Source organism: Tauraco erythrolophus, chromosome 6 (assembly GCF_009769465.1).
Source record: "Tauraco erythrolophus isolate bTauEry1 chromosome 6, bTauEry1.pri, whole genome shotgun sequence".
Taxonomy (NCBI): Eukaryota; Metazoa; Chordata; class Aves; order Musophagiformes; family Musophagidae; genus Tauraco; species Tauraco erythrolophus.
The window spans coordinates 59428572-59451600 of NC_141470.1; the positions used below are offsets into that span (position 1 = coordinate 59428572).

At 44.3% G+C, this 23029-nt stretch overlaps 1 protein-coding gene across 2 annotated transcripts in view; it reads right to left on the bottom strand.

Moving 5' to 3' along the window:
- The window catches only part of CCDC85C (coiled-coil domain containing 85C), a 111943-nt gene that overhangs the window by 19852 nt on the left and 69062 nt on the right, over positions 1–23029 (bottom strand). The window contains exons 3-4 of one of the 2 annotated variants that reach the window (XM_086613741.1): positions 13779–13817; positions 6799–6903 (exon numbers count right to left, since the gene is read on the bottom strand). In XM_086613741.1, coding sequence (XP_086469867.1) covers positions 6799–6903; positions 13779–13817 — 144 coding nt within the window. The remainder of the gene's footprint in view (positions 1–6798; positions 6904–13778; positions 13818–23029) is intronic. The other variant, XM_086613742.1, reaches the window with a different exon arrangement.

The following is a 23029-nucleotide window of genomic DNA, read 5'->3' on the forward strand; positions in this document are numbered from 1 at the left end:
CACGACAAGTAAACACGAGAAATTAGAGTAGATCCTCAAAGCAGACGAATTTTTCTCGCCTCTTGTGGTCACCTGTAAGGGTGGACTATGGATACAGCCTGTCAGTGCCTCTTTTGCTCATCAAATCCCCAAACTTTGTCATTGTCAAACTTTGTGCTGGTTGGCTGCCGCAGGGAAAAAAGCCACCCACTGCTCAGAGCCACCGCAATAACTGCTGATGAAGGGCAGCTGACTTCAAAAATCTATTGGTTTGTTCTCAGCTGCTGGTAATACACTCTGAAGCATCACAATAGCACTCCTCAGGCTGCAAATCCCGACAAACCTTTCATTTGACTTTCCCTTCCGCAGCCACTGTTGCCGCAGCAGCAAAACGGCTGCCTTGAATTTCTCTCTTTGTCTGCTCAACAGCATCCTGGTGGTATCGGTGCTGCCGGTGGGAAGGAGCTGCCTTCTGCCACGCTTCTCGATCATTGTTTCCCCTTGTCTAAAAAGAGATCGTGGCTGCTGCAGAGGAAAGGCGAGCAACGGTCCTGGGGTATCCTCTGACACACATCGGCAGCGTGCAGCTCGACTGATGGCCGAAAGGATGGGGCACATGGATGGCATAAGGCACAGGACCATCAGGGCTCGCTGTGGGATGGGCTTAGAGGAGTGACAGAAGGGGTTGGAGGCATTCTGAGAGGCCATGACATGATGCTGAAGCTGCAAAGAGCAGCCCTGGGGTGCCAGAGGCACCAGGCAGCCTGGGGACCCCTACACCCATGGGCTTTGTGCAGCACAGTAAGGCGCTGGAGGCTCTGTGCTGGTGGTGGCAGGGTCACAGTGCTGTGTGGGGACACCTCGGGGCCACGCTAAGGTCCCTGGTGCTCCAGGTGACTCTGCAGGGGCAGCAATAACCAGAGGGCTCCCCTGGCTCTTCTGGGTGCATCTCCTGCGCACCACGATGGGAACAGTGGTTTCTGGCCATTTCAAACTTGAATTTAAAAGTCAGGTCAACTTTAAGAAGCTGATCCAGTTCTCCTCCCAGAGAGGAATGAATTTACTCCCATGCAGGCTGATGAAGGACTAGCAGACTTGCTTGAGGTCCCCCAGCGAGACCATGCTTGGGCCACAGCCACGTCTCCCCACCCACAACAGGCTGGCACGGGGGCCAGCTTGGTCCTTCCCCTGCAGGGAGCTGAGGGAGAGATACTGAGTCATGTTCTCGCTTTTCTTGTGCCTTAGTCCTCGTATGAAAGAGGATGGAGACCACCATCTTTCCAGCCAGAAGGAAGAGACAGGGCTGTCACTGAGGCTGGAGTTTAGCTACTACATGCTCTCATATTGCCTCTTCTCTCTACCGCTCCCACAGGCTCTGGAGACAGCCAGCGCATCGGTAAGGACTCTCTTATCATCTGTTCCCACCCTATCTAATGGCTTCTCTTTACACCTACAGACCACAAACATTTGGATTTGTTTTTGTAATAGCATGAGTGCCATCTGGCAAAATTAAATACGATTCTCACAAGTATCTCTACAAGTGAGAGCTACGAAATGTGGCTGGTTGTGATGGTGTGGTGAGCATCAAGGGAAGGAGCCGAAGAAGCCAGTGCTGCAGCTAGAGCCACCTCTCAGGCTTCGCATCCTGCACAAAACAGGCACTGGAGGAAAACACAATGAGAGGCAGTGCTGGGAAGCCAGGGACTCAGTGAGCCCCTCAGTCAAGTGCTCTCCGCTACATCACCACACTTGTCTTGCTTCTTCGCTTCTTCCTATGGACCTCACGGTTTCTGGAGTAGACTGAGGGAGGAAAATGGTATTGTCTCTTCCCAGCCTGGTCTCTAGTCTAAAACAGACTCCTGAGTCTGAATACCCAAGGGAGGAAATCTCAGTTTTTCCCAGAGACACTTACTGTAGTCACTAGGGATGTACACAAAGGCTGGGCAGCAGCACCATCACCACTCTCTTTCCAAAAGAGGGAGCTTTGCTCAGCCCTTGCAGAGCATACCTGTAGGCTCTTTCCCCAGGAGAGTCCTAGCTCCAGACCCTGGCTGAACACAGGTCCCTTCCTCCAGCCACCACCTATGGTACCCACAGACATGATCTCCTGCACCCGGCTGGTGCATCATTGGGAGCTCCTGCTCCTCAGCAAAGGGTCACACAGAAAACTATCACAGTACAAATGCAGCATAAAAACTTAAAGAAGAGGAAAGTCATATTTATTTTAACCTAAAACTGATTCTCTAATGTGTCACTCACACTCACACATTGACAAAATCACACTCACTAAAAGGCAGATGTCCATGTGACACGGTCTGGGTCACAGTGTGTAACACAGGGGACAAGGGGCACTAGCTAACAAGTCCTAATGACAGTTCTAGCATCCCTCCTCATCAACAGCAAAGAATTGGGTTTTGGACATGTTTTTCACATGCTTTAGGAGTCAATGGTTATTATGGGCTGATCCTTATCTCAGCATCGCGCTTATTCACCCCCTATAAACCCTAGGAAAGCTGCTGCTTGTTGCCTCCTTTCCTTCATTTTGGGCATCTTATCTAAGCCTTCCTCGTGGAATCACAGGAAGCATGATCAAGGTGTAACCTTGCTGCTGTTATCAGGGAACAGGTCTTCTAGTGATGAGACATCTGTGCTGCGGCCTTATCACAGCAGAGATCTCCTGGTCCTGATGAAAACCACACATCCCATGGTGTTTACCCATTTGTTTGCTGTCAGCTGTGTCTTTGGTCATCAGCGAAGGCCATCCCTGCATCCCTTGCTTGCTCTAGTGCTCCTGCTGGTGTTTTCACACACACTTTTCCATTCAGGCTCCATCCACACTAATCTTAATATTTCCACTGCAAACCTTTGCAGTTACTTTCACCAAAAGCAGGATTTCTATTAAAAATCACGTGAAACGCTGCGAGTAAGTTTTAAGTCTAAGTCAGCCAGGTTAGCTCTGACTGCTAGTAATGGGCTGGTTCATCTTTAATGGTGTTTTATACCAATGCAGATGAATGGTTCCTGCAGGCAGCTGGCTTATGGGCTTCTCCAGGTGAAGGTACCTCCAACCCCAGGAACATGAGCAGCCCTCAGGCCACCTTCCCATGCCTGGGCACTGAGACATGCCTGGGGCAGAGCTGCAGGGCAGCGGGCAGGAATGTGAAGCACTGTAGGGACCATGTGTCCACACGGGCAGTCAGAGCACCCAAGAAGAGGCCAAAAGGAGCTGAGAAGACACAGATGCAAGCTCTGGGCTGTGCCTCAGCCACCACATTCATCCTCAGCTGTGTTATGGAGGTCTCAAATGCTCCAGAAATCAGCAGCTGAGATCGTGCCTCTTAGTAAATGAATTGCTGAAAAATTACTATGAGTAACAAAGAGCCTTACTGCTGTGGATAGGGAATTTCCTTTTTCCCCATACATTCTCCCCATGTCAGAAGTGTAACTCAGTGATTACTACATGTGACCAAAGATTAAGCCCTGTGTAGAGTAGCTTTACAGAGAGTGAGAGACCTGAGAGCTGACACCAAGTGTGGACAACTCCACCTCCCAGTCTTCATTCATCACCAGATTAATGCTGGAGAAAGACCATGACAGAAACAAGTGAACTCTCCAGCAATGCTATCTTGTTCCAAAAATTAAACATGCCTTTTAGTGTGCACCTTTGGAGGATCCTGGAGCACTTAGTGCTTTTTAGCTTAGTGATAAAGAACTGTCTGAAAACCATGCTATGGAATGGGTGATTTCACATCCAATTCGTGCAAGGGAAATATTACGGCACGGAGAGGTGAAAGGAGGTACATATGTTTGTGGGAGAAGAGCCCCTCCACGGCAGCAGGCATGGCTCCCAGTCCTGATTCACAGCACTGCATCGACTGGGTTCCTCCTGCCCCTGCAACGGCAATTTCCTGAAAATGCTTTTATTCTTCTAAAACTCTCAGTGTCACTGAAACATAATTTCCATCTCACTAACCAGAGGCAAGACCATATGAACGGGCAACCCAGACTCCTTGGACAATGTCAACAAACAAAACTGAAGGTTGGTAACTCCCTCTTGGTACGGTTAAACTCCAGAAAAGCTCTGAGCTGAAGAGTTTCCAAAAGCCAAGGAGCATTGCCTTCTCTGCACTCTCCAGCCGCACATCCAAGACTCCCCAGAGCTACTCCTCCAACAGCTTCCTGCAGTAGATCAGACAGCTGCTAATCTGAGTGCAATAACTCATCCCAAGCTCTGCCACATCCAAATGGAGGAGCCACGAAGAGAACACATGCAGTGCAGGTAAGACACGAATGCAACATGGGTGAAAATATCTGTTCTAGCTACCACAGAGAGCCAAAGTACTGAAGACACAGCAACAGCCCAGGCTAGCAAATGCAAGTACAAAGCCCTCCAAGGATGCTGTGGGATCACTTCCATCACTGACACCTAGACACCAGACACCAGGCTAGCCAGTGGGTCCTCAGCGGTGCACTGCTTACAGGTACCTCAAAGTCAGCTCCCATGGCTGGGACATCATCTGACTCAAAGCTGAGCAGGTTTGGAGGCTGCTGGCAATGGGAAAGATCAGCCCAGCCCAAGCAGCTTGCTCTGGCACCTGCTCCTCTCTTCCCAGGGGAATGGCAGGTCCCACAGGGAGTTGCTGCTTGCCACCTCCTCTCAGAGTCTGAGCCCAAAGGAATTGCCCTCAACTCCCAAAAGATACAGGGAGCCCCTGGTACACCAAAGGTTGACTCTGGCTCACAGTTGCCAGGGCTGAGGAGTTTGACCAGCCTGCTATCAGTTCAGGCTACCACGCATGCCACACCTTCCCTTGCAATGGCCAAGGGCTTGTCAGTCAGAACTACCCCCCTGGGACTGCTTTTCCTGGATATTTGGTAGCTGCTGCAGACCACAGAGCAAATCTGTAACTCACTGTCTGCATGAGCATCACCAACTAAACAGTGTTTCTGCACAGATTGTAACTGTGAGTGTTTTTTGATTCTATGTCTTGAGAGTGCACCAGTGTCCACTATCCAGGATCCATTAGAAACACCAAACTGTTTCATTAACCAAGGTGATCAGGGCCATGTAGAGCTGGAGTGACGCCTACATGCAAATCCTGTGACAGTGAGGGATGTGCTGAGGAACTTCCCCAAAGAGTTGCATAGGCAGTGACGATGACGAAACCCTGAACAGATGTGACAGCTTTGGAGCCTCCACCAATTGTCCACCATCACTCCCCCAGGTGAAGCCTCTGCGCACACAAAAAGGAATGATTTCTCAGAAACTCATGCATGCTGTGAAAAAAAAGGCTGCAAAGAAAGTCAGGTACATCTAACTGTTCACTTTCGGGGAGGTGCCTGAGACATTCAAAGACATCTGCATGGATTTGTGATCGTTATCCTTTGTCGCAAAAACAATATATCGTGTCAAGTCACAAATCAAAGGGATTTTAGAAGGAACAAGTAAATAAATGTCTATGTAAGTATCCCAGATGATGTGGATTTGGATCCAGAGCTGGTTTTGTTTTTTCTCTCAATCATCTTCCCGCAAAGAAGGCAGAAGACAGCCAGGGTGACAGATGAAGGCAAGTGTCTCACAGCACCTGGCCTCTCCATATATGCCAGGTGCCCCCTCTTCCTTGAGGAATGCAGGGACGAGCGGCGGGGCAGGGTTGGAGCAGGCAGCACCATTTGCTGCCAGCCCTCACGCAGCCCTGCTGAGCTGCGGGGGCTGATCCTCAGGCAGAGAAGTCTCCTGCCAGCTCCCAGCCCAGGCACAGCTGCGGAAAGCAGCCAGCTGCATCCCAGCCTGACCCACAAGAAAAGCACAGAATTGCACACAGTGATGCTCCTCGGAGCAACCAGCACAGGCCGACCTGAAACCAAGCATGAGCGCAAGGGAAGAAAAGCAAAATCCCCAAAACCATAAGGCATCAGCACAGCCAGGTTCATACACCTCTGCACTCCTTATAAAGTCTCCTGACTTTATATTTTATGGTGCAAGTTAGAAAAGCAGATACTCAGCTGCAGTCTTCCATTTCACTTGCTTGGTTTTGTCCCTTTTTTGTGGCTGGAGGGTCGCCATCTATCCTGTAGTTCAGCAGGGATAGAAAGGGGCTCTGCTTTCACACCGACTACAGTTTTATTTATGCAAACTTTCTTAGATTATTATTAACCCCTTTTTATACAGCTCTAAGAGGCATGCTAAACCTACAAAATTACTTTTACCCAGGAGGCAGCTAACACACAACTGGTTCCACAGTACCCACAGCTCTGCTGACAGGAAAAGCCCTGGCAGGCAGCACAGTATCCATCTTTCACAAGAGGCTTTAATCAAGATTATTCTGTTGTTTGAGAAGAAGCAATGCATAAACCTAATTTGTGATATAGAAAAACCTGCAATGGAAGTCCTAAGAACTTAATCTCTAAAGCAACACTGACCACGCACTGCCAGACACTTGGCAAACCATCTTCTGCCTCATCCATGACCAGCTTTTTGATATCAGGCATTAAGGGTGTTTACAAAGAAGGAGCTGCAGGTACAAGACGACTCACGACTCACTCTTGCTTTAAAAGATGCACAACAGTGACCTTCAGTTAACTGAAAAACCTGTGCTGGGAAGTTGATGATCCAAACACAGGTAAAGCTCAATGTTCCCAGGGGCTCCCCATTCTCTCAACAGCTGCAGGTTTCAACTGCATATTTGCACCACTGGTTTCGGAGTGAATTCTCAGCTGGGAGAGCTCCCCCATAATCATCACGTGCCCCCCTCCAGACATGCCCGCTTTCAAGGAAACCCGCGGCTGTGTCCGTGTGGGTAAGCAAACGGCTCTTACGTTTTGCAGGGCGTCTTGATACTGCGGCAGCGACGAGAGCTGCGACTCAGAGTGGTACGGGGACAAGCCTTTCCTCAGAGTCCTCAGGTCCCCCGTGCTGGACTGCTGCAAAGACAACGACAGAAAACAGGACAGATGGTATTAATGAGAAGAAGGAAAGTTGTGCCTCGTCTGCCGTATTGGCTTTTCCCACAACCACTTCTGCACGGTGACCTGTTCCCATCACTTCTCCCTGCAACAGCAGTGACAGTGGCCATTGTAATAAAATTCTCTTCCCATGCCCACACCCGGAGAAAACATTTGCAAGCACCTGGAGGTGAACTCCATTAAGTCATACAGCAAGAAGGCATTTTTATTTTACCTAAGTTCATACATGTTAGTTAAAAATATTTTTCAAGATGCAAATGAAACAAATATTTTTCAGACTTCAAATGAAACCAAAATCAGCAAAAGAAATCCACCAGTAGATATTTTCTAGATCTTCTTATTAAAAAAACATTGGCTATTCCAATCACTGGCATGTGGAAAGCACTGAGCATTTGCAAACAGTGCTACTGTGATTCACCTAAGCTTGCAAAATGTGTGTGACCGGAACAGTTTCTTATTTGGCTATAAATTTGCATGCGCCCACAGGTCTTAAATGAAGTCAAATAAATAAAAGTAATCTATATGACCCTAGAAACCAGACAAATGCAATCAACAGTCTGAGGGCAAAGGGAGATGCAGCACTGAGTGTTGAGAGTACTGAATAATCTCCCTGGGACAAAGTTTCTGCCTTGTGCTGTTAGTTCTCTCTCTCTGTGACTCTGAAACAGGATGGTCTTAGAATGAGAAGAGTTTCTCAATTATAAAAGTAAAAGCCAATACACAGCAGCCAAAATCAAAGGTTTCGGAGAAGATTACAGGTTTTTATTACTGATAAACATCCTCACTAACTTTTCATATTTTTAGGAGTATCAAGCAGTGCACTATCCTCTGTTTTAAAGCTATAAAATTATGACCTTTTAGTTTTTTATGCTCCATTAAGAGTTTTGACTTGCATTTGCTGCAGAAATTATGTTTTCCACTTCAAAAGAACCAAAGAAAAGCCACTGGTGCAATAAAATTTAACAGGAAATCTCATAACTCAGCTCAACTGTATATAAAAACCCCTCAGTAATTCCAAAAGGCCTGACCATAACCAAGACTTTGGGGACTGTGGCTGTGCACAGATCTCTGGAAACAGGGAAAATTCATTTCCACTGCTTGCTCCCATTTAGCAGAGAAGAATTGGTGCATTCAGAGCAGATACTTTGTTTTCTATCAGCATCAGAAACATTTTATTGCAGCCACATGCCTGCTTAGGACATGTTCAGCTTTAGTTTTATTTCAAAACATTGTTTTCTTAGGTAAAAACATCTAGTGTGACCCAGTGCTTTCACAACCATTCTGGCACACTCACCCTATCAACTTTCCTTTTACAAGCTGTAAAGAGAAGGGCAGTTCTCAAGAAAATTCCTCATGAGGAATGGATGCTAGTCCTGTATCACCCAATCTGCCGGGAACTGTTGTGCCTCACACGGAGTCAAGCGATGCAGAATGACTTTAGCATATTGGATGTCTGGGATTGCCTTAAATTTACAAGGTGGCATCAGAGAAGATCCTGGCCTATGTTTCTTTCGCATTTCACAACAGAGTCAGAGACAGAAAGATCTGAAAGAGAGAACTCCTTCTGAAGCTCAAAAGCGACCGCTGCAAAACTGAATTTCCTCCACCATGCCTGGGAGGTATATACTTTCAAAGCAAGGTTAGCAGGTCACAAAGGAAAATGATGAGAAGACCCTTAGTTTACTAGTGTTGTCCCAGGCATGTGGTGTGCAGGGATCTCTTGATGGTTATCCTGAAAGGATTTTACCCTGGTTGGTTACGCTTCCACTGTCCTGCTGTGTGCAACCTCTTCTTCACTATTGTACACGCACGGGGGGCAGCTGACACTCCACTACTCGCCCCTTCAGTTTGGCAGCTCAGGAGCTCAGGCACCCTTTCCTGACACCCGTGACGAAAGGCCAGTGGCAGAGGCAAAGGAAAAGCAGAAGAAAACAGCAGAGCAAAACCATGAGGTTGTAGCTTTGTGCTGGAGATCCCAAAGGTCACAGTTCTCCTCAAAGGCTCTGCTCCAGAAGGACGTGCACTGTCCCAATCAGGTGTAGACGCCCTGCAGTACCTTCAGACCTCTGCAGACAAGGTGCCATGTGCTTATGGGGCACCAAGAGTGTAGAAATGGGCATGAGAATGAGAGATTTGGTGGACATTTCTTTTGTCTCCGAGAAATTTCTTCTCTTGCCCCCAAATTTGAAAGGGTTGGTCTACATTAGACATAGTATGTGCTTCATCACACTACAGGCTGTCCTCACAGAAATTCGAAACACCTTGCTCACCAAAGGAAGTAAAGGTAACCAGACCTGTCTGGTCAACACACAATATCATACTGCTGTGGCTAAAAACATGCTAGTTTAAATTGATTTAATTTAACTGCCCTATGCTCCTGCCTGGAGCAGGAGTCTGCATTAATTTCAATTTGGCTTAAATTGGTTGAAATTGTGTTGGTAAATACACAGATACAGTCAAAACTCTGCTCTAATGAGTGTTTATAATGGATTAGTTCTATTGCTTTTTTTACGCAAATCCCATTTGAGACAGTGCACTTGTGTGTGACGAAACTATTGTTAGGCTGTTCCAGTGACTGCTGATTATCAATCTGACCTAATGCATTCAATTTGATGGAAAGATTCCCACTGAGTTCAACGAACATCAAAACAAGCTCTTAATTAATGAAAAGAAAGAAAAAAACTGGGGGGGGGGGGGGTGGGGGGGGGGGGGGTGGAGGGGTGGGGGGGAAGGGAAGAAAAAGAGAAAGAAAAGACATCTAAAATAAAAATGCTGAACAGAGATCTATCCAGAAGAGGAATGAGGTGTTTGGGGGCATGAAGTGGCTTTGGTAAGGCAAGAAGAACCTCCATCTGCCATTATTTACAATACATTTGTGTTGGAGGTGGTCAAAGAACCACTTTTTCCTACCGCTGTCAGCAGGAAATCCAGTCCTTTCACAAGCACTCCACTCAATGCAATTTTACTTCTATATTTTCTAGAATTTGTTTCAAAATGTATCTTACTCTAAGCATTTTTTTTTTACAACAGCCGACCACTCGCAGTTCTGCACTATTTATTTTCCCTGCACTAAAAGCAAATGTGTATTTCTTCACCGTAGAAGGAAAACTGCTTTTTCTTCCTTTTTAAATTAAAATGGCGCAGTGAAACACATTCATCAGACCTCCCTAAACATTCACACATTCATTGGGCTTTGCTATCTGTGTTGGAGCTAACCAGGAAAAGAAAGTGAATCCCTCATTAAAAAGCAATATGACTAATGACGCATCAGAATGAGTAGCCATTACTCCACTTAAATCTAAATTAAAAATCCTGGTATTTGCATTGTCAATTCACTCACAAAATGAAATCTCTTATTACCTTACCCAATTTTCATTACTGAGATGTAAGTGGATCCCAAATTGCTTTTCTAGTCAGAATGGCAGTTTAAAAGTACAATCCCTGATCATCTCTGTTCATCATCATTGTTGGAGATTATCTCAATTAATGGGCAACATGTCTATAATAAATTACCCTTCAGGTAAAATCACTTCACATTTCTGGAGTTTCAAGGAATTCATCAGCAAAATCATTTTCGTCTGAACTAAAACTCCATGGGTGAGTGCTGTTTCGGTCAAACTTTTATTGGGAATGTTTTCTAAGCTGGGAAGCAGAGAGACAGGGAAGGACAGAGAGAGAAGGAGACCAAGAGAGAACTGAGGAGACTCATAGTCAGTCTTTACTTAACTTGATCCAACTTACAAACTGCATAACCTGAAATACACTCGTCCCCAGCAAACACCAACAACCGGCCATTGACTACTCTAGAGCAGCTCTTGCTCTTTTGCGGTTAATTTTTTTCAAACCCTTGTTTCATCCAAATGTTATTTAAAAATAAAACTAAAAAAAAAAAAAAAAGAAAAGGAAAGGAACTAGAGAAAAAGAAAGCATCTCCTGACTTTCAAGTGCAAGATCTCCTCTAGTTCTAACTTAGCATGGCTCTACATGGCACTGCCTCCCTTTACCAGCCAACGTGGACAGGGACAAGCCCACAAACCCAACACCTTCATCTTCAGCACAAACTTGTGCTACATACTCCCAATATCAACAGCTCCACAGTGGTCCCTCAGACACAATAACTCTTCATTATCTGGAAATAACATGACATTTATTGCTAAATTTTTCAACTAGGCAGAACTTGAAGTGACCCCGGAAGATACTGTTCTTGGACCAAACCCCGAGATCTTTGTCAGCCCTGTTACAAAAGAAATGGACCTAGACATGACCCTCCTGGCAGAGAAGGGAGTTTTGCCTACTCATATCAGTGAGAAAAGAACAGGACCAGCAAATCAGGTTTCTAGCAAAAATGGACTGCAAATCCAGCTTTTCCTCTGTCTAGAAAACAGAAACAATTTGATTATTAGGATGGGTGGAAGCTGTAAGTATTTTCCATAAAAAATAATGTATAATTTTAAATATTTTAGATAGAAATTAAAGTCTTGGTGCCTATGAAAGCCTAAAATTACATTTTCTAACAAATAAGCAAACACTTGTTCATATCAAACCTTTCTATCCTGCTAGCAGGCAGAAGAAATGGTGGCCTCTGACTTTTTGACCTGTTTTGCTGAGTGATTCTATTTGAAAATAACACAAATAACATAAAGAAGATAGATGGTGTTTACGGTATTTTAAGGTCAAAGTACTATGAAGAAACATTTATTTTCCTTTCCTTTCCGTTTCTGTTCAGTAAAGTCAGATTAGTGCTGTGGCCATGTTGAACCAACTGTGAAGATAAAGTGTTGAAAACTTATAGGCAAGTTAGACAAATTATCTTTTCTGTTACCCTTCAGAGTTACTTCTGCTGGAAGGGAGAAAAAAGAGGATGAGGATTTAATTCTGAAACACTTTGATGTAACAAAATGGACCATTCTTAACAAAAATTAAATAGAGAAAGACAGAAGTTTACTTGACATATTTCTCAGCATTTATGAAAGAGATTAGCCAAAAAAAAAAAGATTTCAAATAGAATTATGTGCTGAAGTGACCAAGAAAATTAAAAAGCAACACTGTCAGCTTCCAGTAATTAACGAATTAGCATTCAAAACAGGGTTGTTACATAAGTAGCCTTTAATTGAAAACACTATTTTCTCCTTTCACATAAGTTGTAACAGCTGAAGGCTGAACAGAGGTTAAAAAAAAATAATTAATGAAATGATGAGTTTGACCCTGTGCCCTGCGGAAATATTAAAGCTTTTACATAGAGTCACAGCTTCCCTTCTCCTCATGGGCTGTGGAGTCACCTTGGAGCAATTTGGGTGTCTACATACAGACATCTCGTGCCTGAGCGTATCCAAGGCACCTGTGGAGGCTTGGCAGATGTGATGAAGAGCTGCTAGAGACCCACATCCTTCTGCTGCATGGCAGGAGGTAGGAGGGACAGCACTGGTGGAGAACTGAGAACTAAGCATCTGAGTACCTGAGATGCTGCTCTCGTCACTTCTTCATAATTCATTTGTAATCTACTGCATTGTGAAAGTTTCCTCTCCTGGTCCACATGCCATTTAAAAAACACCAAGCACCAGTTTGAAGGCCAGGAGTCCATCAAAGCCACTTTTTGTTTACCTCTGGGGAGTCCCTTTATAAAGGGATGGAAAAATGTGCCCAGAATGAAAACAAGAATCAAGCATATGCGAGTCACTGACAGCAGACTTCCCAAAGGACTGTCGTTTTGGAGGCTTTATAATAATCAGCTTCCTTTTCCTACAATGCAGACCCACGGGCATTAAGCTCAAGAGACAGCAGATTACACACTGCACCACTTAAATGTATTAATATTATATCTGCTATTCAACATAAAATTAGAAGAAATTATGTATCTTAACATGAAATGCAACTAGATGGAAAGGAATGCTATGACAAACTCAACATTGGCAATAGAAGATACCCTTATTGACACCAGTTCAGAAGATTTTCTTTGGACAAATGAATATGCCACACCATCACCCAGCCCTCAAAGAGACAAGCAATTTCCATTTTTTTAGTGGCTACTCCATCCTTTTACAAAGCACAGGATTTTCTTTAGCTGTCATTTAAATATCGGGGTGAAGCTGGTCTTTAGCAATAGGGCAAGGGTGTCCCATCCTGACCGTGTAAGCCCATAAGGATTTGGGCTTATGATTTGGGTAATTCTCTATATGAAAAAAAGTCTATAAGAAAAAAATGTCATTCTTACTTCACGTTCTAGTTTTACCCCATAAATCTTTGATGTCAGACGGAAAACTCTGCTGAGACCTTGGCTTTTGATTACATATATTTGTGAAGAGAAAAAGGAGGAAAGTTTTATCTCAGTCCACTGCCTTCCCATTTATGGACACTCATACTGCCTATTACCTGAATTACTTGCCTGTCGCTGTAATATAAATTCTTAAACCTACCGGCAACAATTTTCTAAACCATAATTGTTCCAGTAATTGAAAGTGCCTCAATTTTGACACTCAACAACCCATTGTTTGCAACTGGGTAATTAAATGGAAGGTTTAGCTCAAAATCTTTTCCTGTTATTTCCTGCAGCAATTCAGCTAAAACTACCAACTTCTCTTCGGGTAGGTAAATGACTTTGATTTGAAGTTGTTGAAAACTCAGATATTACTAACCAATGTTTTTTGCACAAGTACAGGAGGGAAATAAAAAATAATTAGGGGCATATTTAATACATTCAGATGATTAAAAAATGGAAATGGCCAACATTAGCATGTGAAAGAACAAGCAATCAGAGCCCCAAACAAACAGCAGCAATATTAAAAGGCAGCCCCCAGATCCAAGAAGCTCTTTGTGGATGCATTAGCTCTCTCTACCTTACTGAAATTTCGTGGCAAGCTGTTGCAGTCAGCCAGCTAGAAGGGAACAGAAGAACATTATACATTTGGAAACTTAACAGAAAAAAGTTATTTTTTCATCTTGGAAAAAACTCTTATCTTTACCACAGATAACCAAAAGAAGCTGATCTCACAGGCAGCACTTGACAAGATAGTATTATTTGAGCTTCAACATTTTTTTCCCATGTTAATGAATGAAGTCTTGCAGAACCCATGATTACCTGCACAAATATTAACATCTTACTATCCCGATTTAGAGCACGGTGACCCCACAAACAGTTGATAAAGCTTGATCACCTTACTCTTCTTCACAACTACAGATCCTTTACCATACCCACAGAGTTCAAAGGCGCTATCAGAACACACCACTCTAGGAACGACCTGGCCCAAGGTATCCTTAGGAAGTCCAGCAGAGCAGCGCTATTTTGCTGAGTAAAGCAAAGCAGAAACATATTGCGAATAACGTGGAGGAGATGCTGCAAAGCACCTGCCTTGCACAGCTCTCACACGGGCGCCTGGGACATGGTCCCGCTCTCTCGTGACCTCAGCACCACAGGCCAGTGGCCCTTTCAGGTGGCCCTGTGCCCCGGGGAGCATCCCCTATCACACCACCTTGCACAAAGAGCTCCCCCTTATCTTGTTAATCCGTAGTTTAGGGTCTCACGCACCAGGAAGTTGAGGGATGTGCAATTTCACCGTGAGAAGCTAGCAAATAATTGAATTAAGGTTCAGTAATCACTACAAGACATATTCAAGCAAAAATAAGCTCAGCGAAGCACATATCTGACTTTAAGTATATGTGAAGAGTCCCATTAGCTTCAACAGCATTTATCAGGCAAGCTGGAAATTGCACACGAGAGCGCCATAAAAAAAATCAACGTATTTGATTTTGAAAGAACTCCGCAAACAAGAAAAAAAAATAAGGGATGAGATTAGAACTATTTAACATCTTCCATGTCATACAACAATATGAGCTTTCTGTAACAGGAGAGATTAAATTCCTTTACACCAGTTCATATCCCTGTTGTACACACAGTGCATCCAGGGATCAATCACTTTGACTGGTGACAAAGGCTTTAGAGGACGATGGTCTGTCAAGACACCTACTCTCCTAATTCCCTCTCCAGCCTTCAGCCAGCAGGTCACATGCTCATCCTCAGCCAGTTTCATCAGTAAAGCCATTTTCAGTTGTCCATGTGGAATTGGAAATGGTAAGACTCTGAGAATGAGATGCACAGCCCTTGTACAGCAGCAGCACAGAGAGCTGTGAGGATGTGTTTGGACCTTGTGCCACAGCCGAATCTCAGCCATTCACAAACACAAGGCAGGAACGAGCATCCCCACTTCTGCCTATGCTCTGACTTGCTCTTCATGTCATGAGCTGCATTCATACAAGCTGGAGGGGCAAAGCAGCAGATTTCACCTAGATGCAATGGTGACAACTGGAATTCTCTGTTGTCAGGGGAGCAAACACTTTGGGAAAGGCTTAATAAATAGCAGGAGACAGTCAGTAAGAGGCTTGGCAGATTTTGCCATGTAAAGCCATTCTTGGAAAAATATTTTTATTAGTATCTCAGTGGGGTACAGGCAATAAAAGCAGTGCAAGTTTCAAACCTCTCCGTTCTCTGTAGCAACTGAGGTAGGGAACATTAGTACACTGTTAATATTCAAGAGTGTCTGTATTTTTTTTCCTCTTGTTTTAGATCAGCAGAGAAAGATCAACCCTGTAACTCATGGGAGACTCAGATAATCAGCTCAAACCAAATTGCAGTGTATAATTATAATCACACAACTGGCAGGCTTTGCTCAAGAGAGAATACAGGCTGGTGCAGCTGAGATTCAAGCATCCCAGCCTATAACCCAAATAGAAACATGGCTCAATCGTTAACAAAGCCAAATGGAGCTATAACCATTGACATTTGGTGTAGCTTGGGTCTGGTCTGTGGCTTGTATGCAATGAGTTTAGGAGTCTCAGACTAATGGAGCCCATCTGTGGCACATTAGCACTAAAATCGATCTCTTCGTTAGGGACTGACGGAGAAGCTAAGGAATGCTGCCCCAGTTCCACCAGGCAAACAGATGTAGATGTGGATGTAGCATAAACTCACTGGACCATCCCCTGGAGTCACCTTTCATTTTCTTCTGTCAACTGCACTCCAGGCAACGAGGCCAAAAGGAACCCTCACACCTCCTCCCAAAAGTCCAGCCACAGCAATGGCACTGGGGCTGCCTCCAAGGCACTCCCACCTCCCACAAAACAAGGGAGTTGGGAATGAGGAAGGTGAAGATCTGAATCCTCTTCTCATAAATCAGAAAAAGTCTCTCGCAGGGTTCAACTAATGCTGGGACCAAGCTGGCCGAGGGCTTTGCTGGCCCTGTCTCTCTTCTTTCAAACAGCACTCATGGCAGGATTGACACTCAAGCCCCCCTCTTCTCGAGGACCACTCAGATGTTGAAAGCTCTCTGCTGAACCAGGACTCGAATAGTGAGGAAGAATCACTCACAGCCAGTCTTCATTTTTAGGATATAGTCTGAATATTCTTTAAAAGTCTCCTATAAAGATTTAGATTTGCATTTTTGGCTTCATGAAGAGCAAAAGAAATGGAAAATTTTGTCACAAACTCACAGCTTTGGTTAAAGCCTCTTTTTTTTTTTCAAAAGCAATGAATGAATAAATAACATCCTTCCCATACTTCCCAAAGTTGTTTTCAGTTATCAGACACTGAATTTTTCGTGAGCTCATCTTGAATTTGGCATTAAACTTTGCAAAAATCTGTCTTTAAGCCTCTGCAGTTATTGCTTAGTTTCCCCTCGAAACATTTTTCAGTCCTTCTCAGATGAACTAATCGCTGAGAATCTGTGCACTTTCTCTCTACATGTTACAAAGACACAAAATGCTGCTTCTTCACAGCCTGATCTAACTGCAATTAAGAGCTTTTTCCCTGACTCTGTCTTCATATACAGAAAAAAGTGGAATCTAGTGAAATTATTACAAAGTTGGTTAAGCACAGGATATGGCTAATCCCACATTTCACAGCTGGAGATTAAACTGAGCCTCATTAAACCCAATGTTCTTGCTCACCCACAACAGAAACAAACAGGGCATGGCAGAGCTTTGTGTGTGTGCATCTCTCTCACACTCACACTCTTACACAGAAATTCAGCTTCGGTCCTTCAAAAATTTTGAGTTATTTGCAAGAAATTATATGCGTGTCTTGGATTCCTAAAATCTCATAAACAGTATACGCACCCACCCATCTGTTATTCGACTTCTGGATTCAGAAATTCTTGAATTATATTTTTTAGGTTTTTGGGGAATTCTGTTTACAACTGCCAGGTGACAGTCTCATAAAATCTCTTGATTCCACAGGTGACAGCACCCAGAACAGACAGTACACCATCCAGCTTTCATTATAAGTTACAAAAGCTCATTTCCATCATTGACTCTGCTTTTTAGATGTGCTCCTACCCAGGAACGGGAGGTGAATACCAAGAGAATATTTATTTTGGTAGGTAGCAGCCCAAGACCTTGATGTCCAAAGTCAGCAGAAGGAACTTGATTGTCTTAAAGGGCTTGAAAGTATTTTGGATTCAAGTCTGACATATCTTTGAACTGCTCTTATAAAACTGTACATCTCTTATTTTGGGGGCGGGGCGGGGGGAAACAATTTTATTCAATAAATAAATCTCAAATCCACTTATTTGACAGCAAATTGATCAGACCATTCTTGTAATTTCAATTCGTAACAGAAGGAGGTGAAATGAAACACACTTGGACACAGATTGCTATGTTTTCTTGAAGCTTCTGCTGCCACAGCTAAGGAAGCTACATGTGGGAAATGCTGTTAACATTTTTTGCACTTACGCATGTAAGCAATGTAATACAATTAGAGGCCTAATCCAAAGTTTGGAGAGTGGTCTCATTAAAGGTCTCATGAAAGCTCTCATGAGAGAAGGTCTCATGAGAATCTGGTTCTGCATAAGCTGTACTCCAAAATGCACACAGTCCTGTAGAAAGTCTCACCATTGATTTGAAAGGAATATTTGGATGAGAACCCAAATACGCATCTCCTTTTTGATTAGTTAAAATTAATCTGCAGCTAAACATTTAGACAGTGCATAAAACCGGTAATATAGTAACGAAGGGCATGTCCCCTTCAGGATTCTGAATTCAAATGAAGACCAAACGTACTGGAAAGCTTTCATGTCTGAGTTGCTTTCTGTTACAAAAAAATCCCATTTCCCTTGTGAGACCCTAAATTAAAGCAATTATACTTATCCTCCTCACACATAAACAGTAGGTAGACTTTGGGGAAATAAGACAGGTTTGTAACCTTGTTCCACTCGCAGTGAGCACATGCAGCGCTCCTGGTGCAAGCCATGGCCTCACGACGAAACTGCAGAGCTGCAGACCAAGGAGAGGCCCCAATGTTCAGACCCGATAGCAACTCTGAGGGCCAAGAGGCAACTCTGCGAGCAGGACCTGTTAATGGCAGACTTGGCACAAGAGCGACTGGTAATAAAACAACAGAGGAAATTGCACTCTGACTCTCCTGGAGCCAGCCAGCACGCTGTGGGCAATTCCTTTTTCTCCTCCATCCTCTGCTCTTCAGGAAGAGATCAAGCTCACCACTGAACAGCATTTAAATCTTGGTTCTTTGCAGTACTGACAATTCTCGGGCTCTCTTCAATCCTGGGCTCCAGCTTTTTCCCCCCTCATTTTCAGAACAGTATGCTAGAAACTGTCTGCTGAGGGCATGTTTGTGCCAAGTTCACGCATGCCTAAGAAGAACTGAGGCAGTCTGTAGATGCCCTTACCATGGAAGCTCCTAGCTCAAAAACCTCAGCTCTGTTTTTAAAAGCAGTGTTTACAGGTATTATTTAGTATTGGTTTACTATCTGCACAGTTGCAACCTTCTTTTAATTCAGGCTAAGCATGCAGTTTCTTAAAAATAAGACTAAGCACAGTTTTCAAGACCTTCCAGAGATGCTCTGAAGATCTTCCAAGGATACTCTGAATCCCAATCAGCCAGCAAGCAGATACTGAAATGCTGTGAAGTGCTGGTAATACTGAAGTCTATTTGGTGATTTTAATTAAATACTCTGATGTTCTGCATAAATCCCAAGGGTTGTCCACTCCCTAGAGAAGAATGTTTTTTATTTCCATTCTGCACAGGGGGCCCTGAAATCCCCCCTGCAAGATGCACCAGGACCTCATTGTCAAATGTCCAGTTACTGAGAGTCTCTCCTGCCCAATACATCTGCTATGTTCAAAGCTGGGCTTTTTGAAACAAAGGTGTGCAATGTGCCCTGGGCATCTTTGAGTAAGAAAATGCCTCTGGCATTCTTGTTCTGAAGGGAAACGCCAGACACAGCTCAGCAGAGACTATAAACCAAAACATGTCCCAACAGCCAGCCCATAGTGCACAGGACTTAGCTATGAGGAGAGAGAAAAGGGTGGTGAGTCCACAAAGCCTATAAACTGCAGTCTTAGTTAAAAGTGCCCGATCCTTGCCATTGTACAGAAAGAGTTGAAAATGCAAAACAATGTGAAAGAATGGCCAGAAGTTGGTCACCGTTATTATCTCCAAAATGTATGCATTAGTTATAAAACTAACCAGAATTGACCTTCGGAGCCCCTGAAGTTCATAAACACAGATCTGTCTAATCTTGAGGGGAAAGGGTGTAATCAAAAAATAATTTTCAGTTTAAGGGGCAGTGTGAGGTGGCTTAAGGAGTCTATTTTCTGCTTGGACACTTCCAGCTCAGAGGAACAGAAAGTAAATATGGTCTCCTATCTCAGGGGTTATATCTCAGTAATATGGAAGGTAACCTTATCTAGTCAACCAGACACTGCGAAAGAGAAGTTAACACCAGCTCTCCTGGGCACTCCCCACAATGACACAGAGGAAAAACAGGACTTCTCCCACACGATGTGGCATAGATTAATTGTGTGCACACAGCAGAACTTTGTGCAGTTCTTCCCTAGAGAATTTGAGACAATGAAAGTGATGCCTGTGAAACTCTCCAAAGCCAACACCCAACATTCCTCAGAGCTTACGTTCATCTTCTTTACACCTCGACGAAAACTTCCAGAAACCAGCTACATTTGTGAGAAAGGCTGACACCATCAACCCCAGGACTCTGAGGTCCCCACCTGCTCTGCGGGATCTTTGCCACTGTGGTTACACCACAAACACCTACCAGCACCGGTGAGCAGGCATCAAGGGGCCTTTCCTGGTAGCGGCATTCGCTACAGCATCTCTCCAACCAATATAAAGCAGGGCAATAAAACCCGTGTGTTGTCAAAATTGCTGCCACGGATTTGGCCAGCAGAGCGATGCCATCCAAAAGCATGGCTTTCTAGTTAACACAGCCATGACAGCTAAACATTACAGCGTAAACCTGAGTCAAAGAAAGGTATAAAACTGGAGTAATTTCTCCTCAGAGAATGGAAAACGAGAAGAGCGATCATCACTGATGGGTTAACATTGTCAGAAGCAACTGGAAATTTCCCAACTGGAAATACACACCTTCTTTAGAAAGCAAAAGAAGTTACAACCAAAAAATTCCATATACGGCTATCATAAATAACACGCACTTCTCCATTTACTTTTCTCCCACCACAAAGCGTGGCTCGTGAGATGATACTTCCTGATCTCCCATGGGGAGGAAAAGCTCTCTCCATTAATCTGCTCGAATGAGTCACTAGAAAAAGGGAAGCGTGAAGCCCAGCACGCCTGTGCTGTGGGTAACACGTACAGCACAGAGCGGCCGCTTCGGCATGGGCTGGAGAGCTCTTGTCTCTCCCACTGAGATTTTCTTCCAAAGTGCTTACGGAGAAAGGAGATGTTGGGAAGAAGGAGAAAAAGTGCAGGCTGGAGACCCCTGCACCAGCTTAATTCCATGACTGAAGGTGGTACAAAGCCATCATCTCTCAGCATAGCTTCACACCCTAGATGCTAAAGAAGATAAAGCAAGAAATGTCTCTTGGGATGCACCAGCTAGCAAAGGGGCATTGTGTCACCAGCCACTGTAATATAAATCTTCCCGTAAAGCTTGCAACACCATTCGCAGCACCGGCCTTCTCGGGTTTCTCTGGATGAAGCACTATTTCAGCTCTATGTTTAGCACTTGGAGAGAAGCCAGGAAGACTTCCATAACCACCACTGATTTGTTAATCCCTTAACGCACAGGCACTGTTTGTTACTTAGGACGTCAGGTTTCATCGCTCCTCAGCACGCTGGTGATAGAACTTCTTGACACCAGGCTGCAAATACTATTGCAATGTCAATGCTCCCAGGGAGAAAGCCAAGCCAAGTTAAAATGTGACTTCGGTGTTGACAAGCCAGTTCGGCATTGCAGAGTTCAAACAACCAGGATCACCTGGCAACTTTAAAACCAGGAAGTTTGCCAGGATCCTTATTGACTAAAGTCTTATCCCAAGATCCGTATGGTAACAGCTAAACACTTTCCAATCAGATGAAGCAAGTAAGAATACAGTAAGTGGATTACACTTTTCCGGGAAAGTGCTAGGAGGAACACGTACACATCCATGTGAGTTTGTGCCTATAGAGATTTTCCTCATCTTTCTCACTGAAAGAGAATAAAAAATCCAAATCTAGGTTTGTAGCATGACAGACTTGGAGGTGACGCAGCGTAGAATTCCCAAGGAGCTCACCCAGACCATGGCAGCTTAAACACTTCTCCTGTTGCCCTAAGAAGAGCTGTCTCCCTGCTTACGATAAGAAGAGGTATATCCTGAGCGTGATCTAAAATAAGTCGGATCCTGGTCTTTTTGGAGGGCCATTAAGACATTGCACAGGGGCTGCACAGACTGTCAAAGCCAGGCTGGCGTCGGTGGCTGCTGCCGTCGGGAAGGCGGCCGGCCGTCTCCAGAGCACAGAGCTATTTTAAGACCATTTCTCTCCCTTCTGGATTCAAACATTTGTAGTGACACAGCCTGTGAGGTGAGGACACCTGAGGACAGCGGTGTGCGTGGAGGAAAGGGCATGAAGGCGAAGGTCCGATGCGTGGGGCTGCTTCAGGCTCACGCACCCCGAGACTAACTGGGCTTCCTCCTCCCAATGCAGACAGCTCTTCAGCCCCTATTAATTTAGCACCCATTAATTACCAACCGCTTTTTTTTGACCTCAAAAAGGCAGATCTGACAGAGCAATCTGCTCGGCTGTGGCAGGACCAAGCCGGGCCAAGGGCACATTGAGCCCATTCCTGAATCCATTCGCATCCAAACTGCCCACGCACAGCCCATCTGCTTATCAATAGCTCCAATTAAACAGTCTCCGAGTTTCAACGGTCACCAGCTAACTCATGGGTTGGGAGAAAGACAGAGGGAGTTAAAATTAAATTAGCAATCGATTAATACATGAAGCCACTCAGTAGCTGTTGAGTTGAGCGCCCTTTGGGTGTTTTAACCCTTCGGTGCCCTGTGAGCCTTGTTTCACAGCTAGCAATGCCAACGAGTACACCTCAAACATGCTGTGATTTTTAAAAAACCTCAGAGTCAAGTTGGAATGTGGATTTCAGTACAAAAAAAAGGTTTAAATTTTTTTTTTCATTGACATTTCAGTAAGTATAGAGCCTTCTTTTCATTTTTTTTTTTTAATAGGAATGTTTTAGAGACATGTAATCCTGGCACAGTCTATTTTCAGACTTGGTGAAATGCAAAGAACTGCACAACATAAACTGGTAAAAAGGTATTTAAAAAAAAAATAATAATTAGGAGGTTTTTTTGACTTCCAGTCCTTATAATTGGAAAGAATCTGGAACAAAATGACTGTGAAACTCAGTGCTTGAAGTAAGAAGCAAAGTATAGAAAAAAACCTTTAAAAATGCCAGGGAGGTAGAACATACAACAATGAAAGGACGCAAAGAACAAGAAAAAAAAGGGTAACTCTTCCGATGGTTTAAACAGTGTTTCACTGAATTCAGTGAAGCTGCCCCTATTTACACCCAGTGCTGTGTTTCATGAGAGATCCAAGGGACATACCAGACAGAATGGCTGTTTTCTTCCCACCGCTTGACATTGCTATATACAGACAGGTAAGCACCACGAGTGATCAAAGGCCCAGTGGCACATGGAGTAGACTTTGAAGGGCAGATGCAAGCAAAAAGTGCCAGTTTAGAGAGGTCTGTTCAGTTTTCAGCAAGATCTCAAATAAAAGCTGGGAGCCAGCACTGCACAAAACTATTCCCAAGGCTGTCCTTTG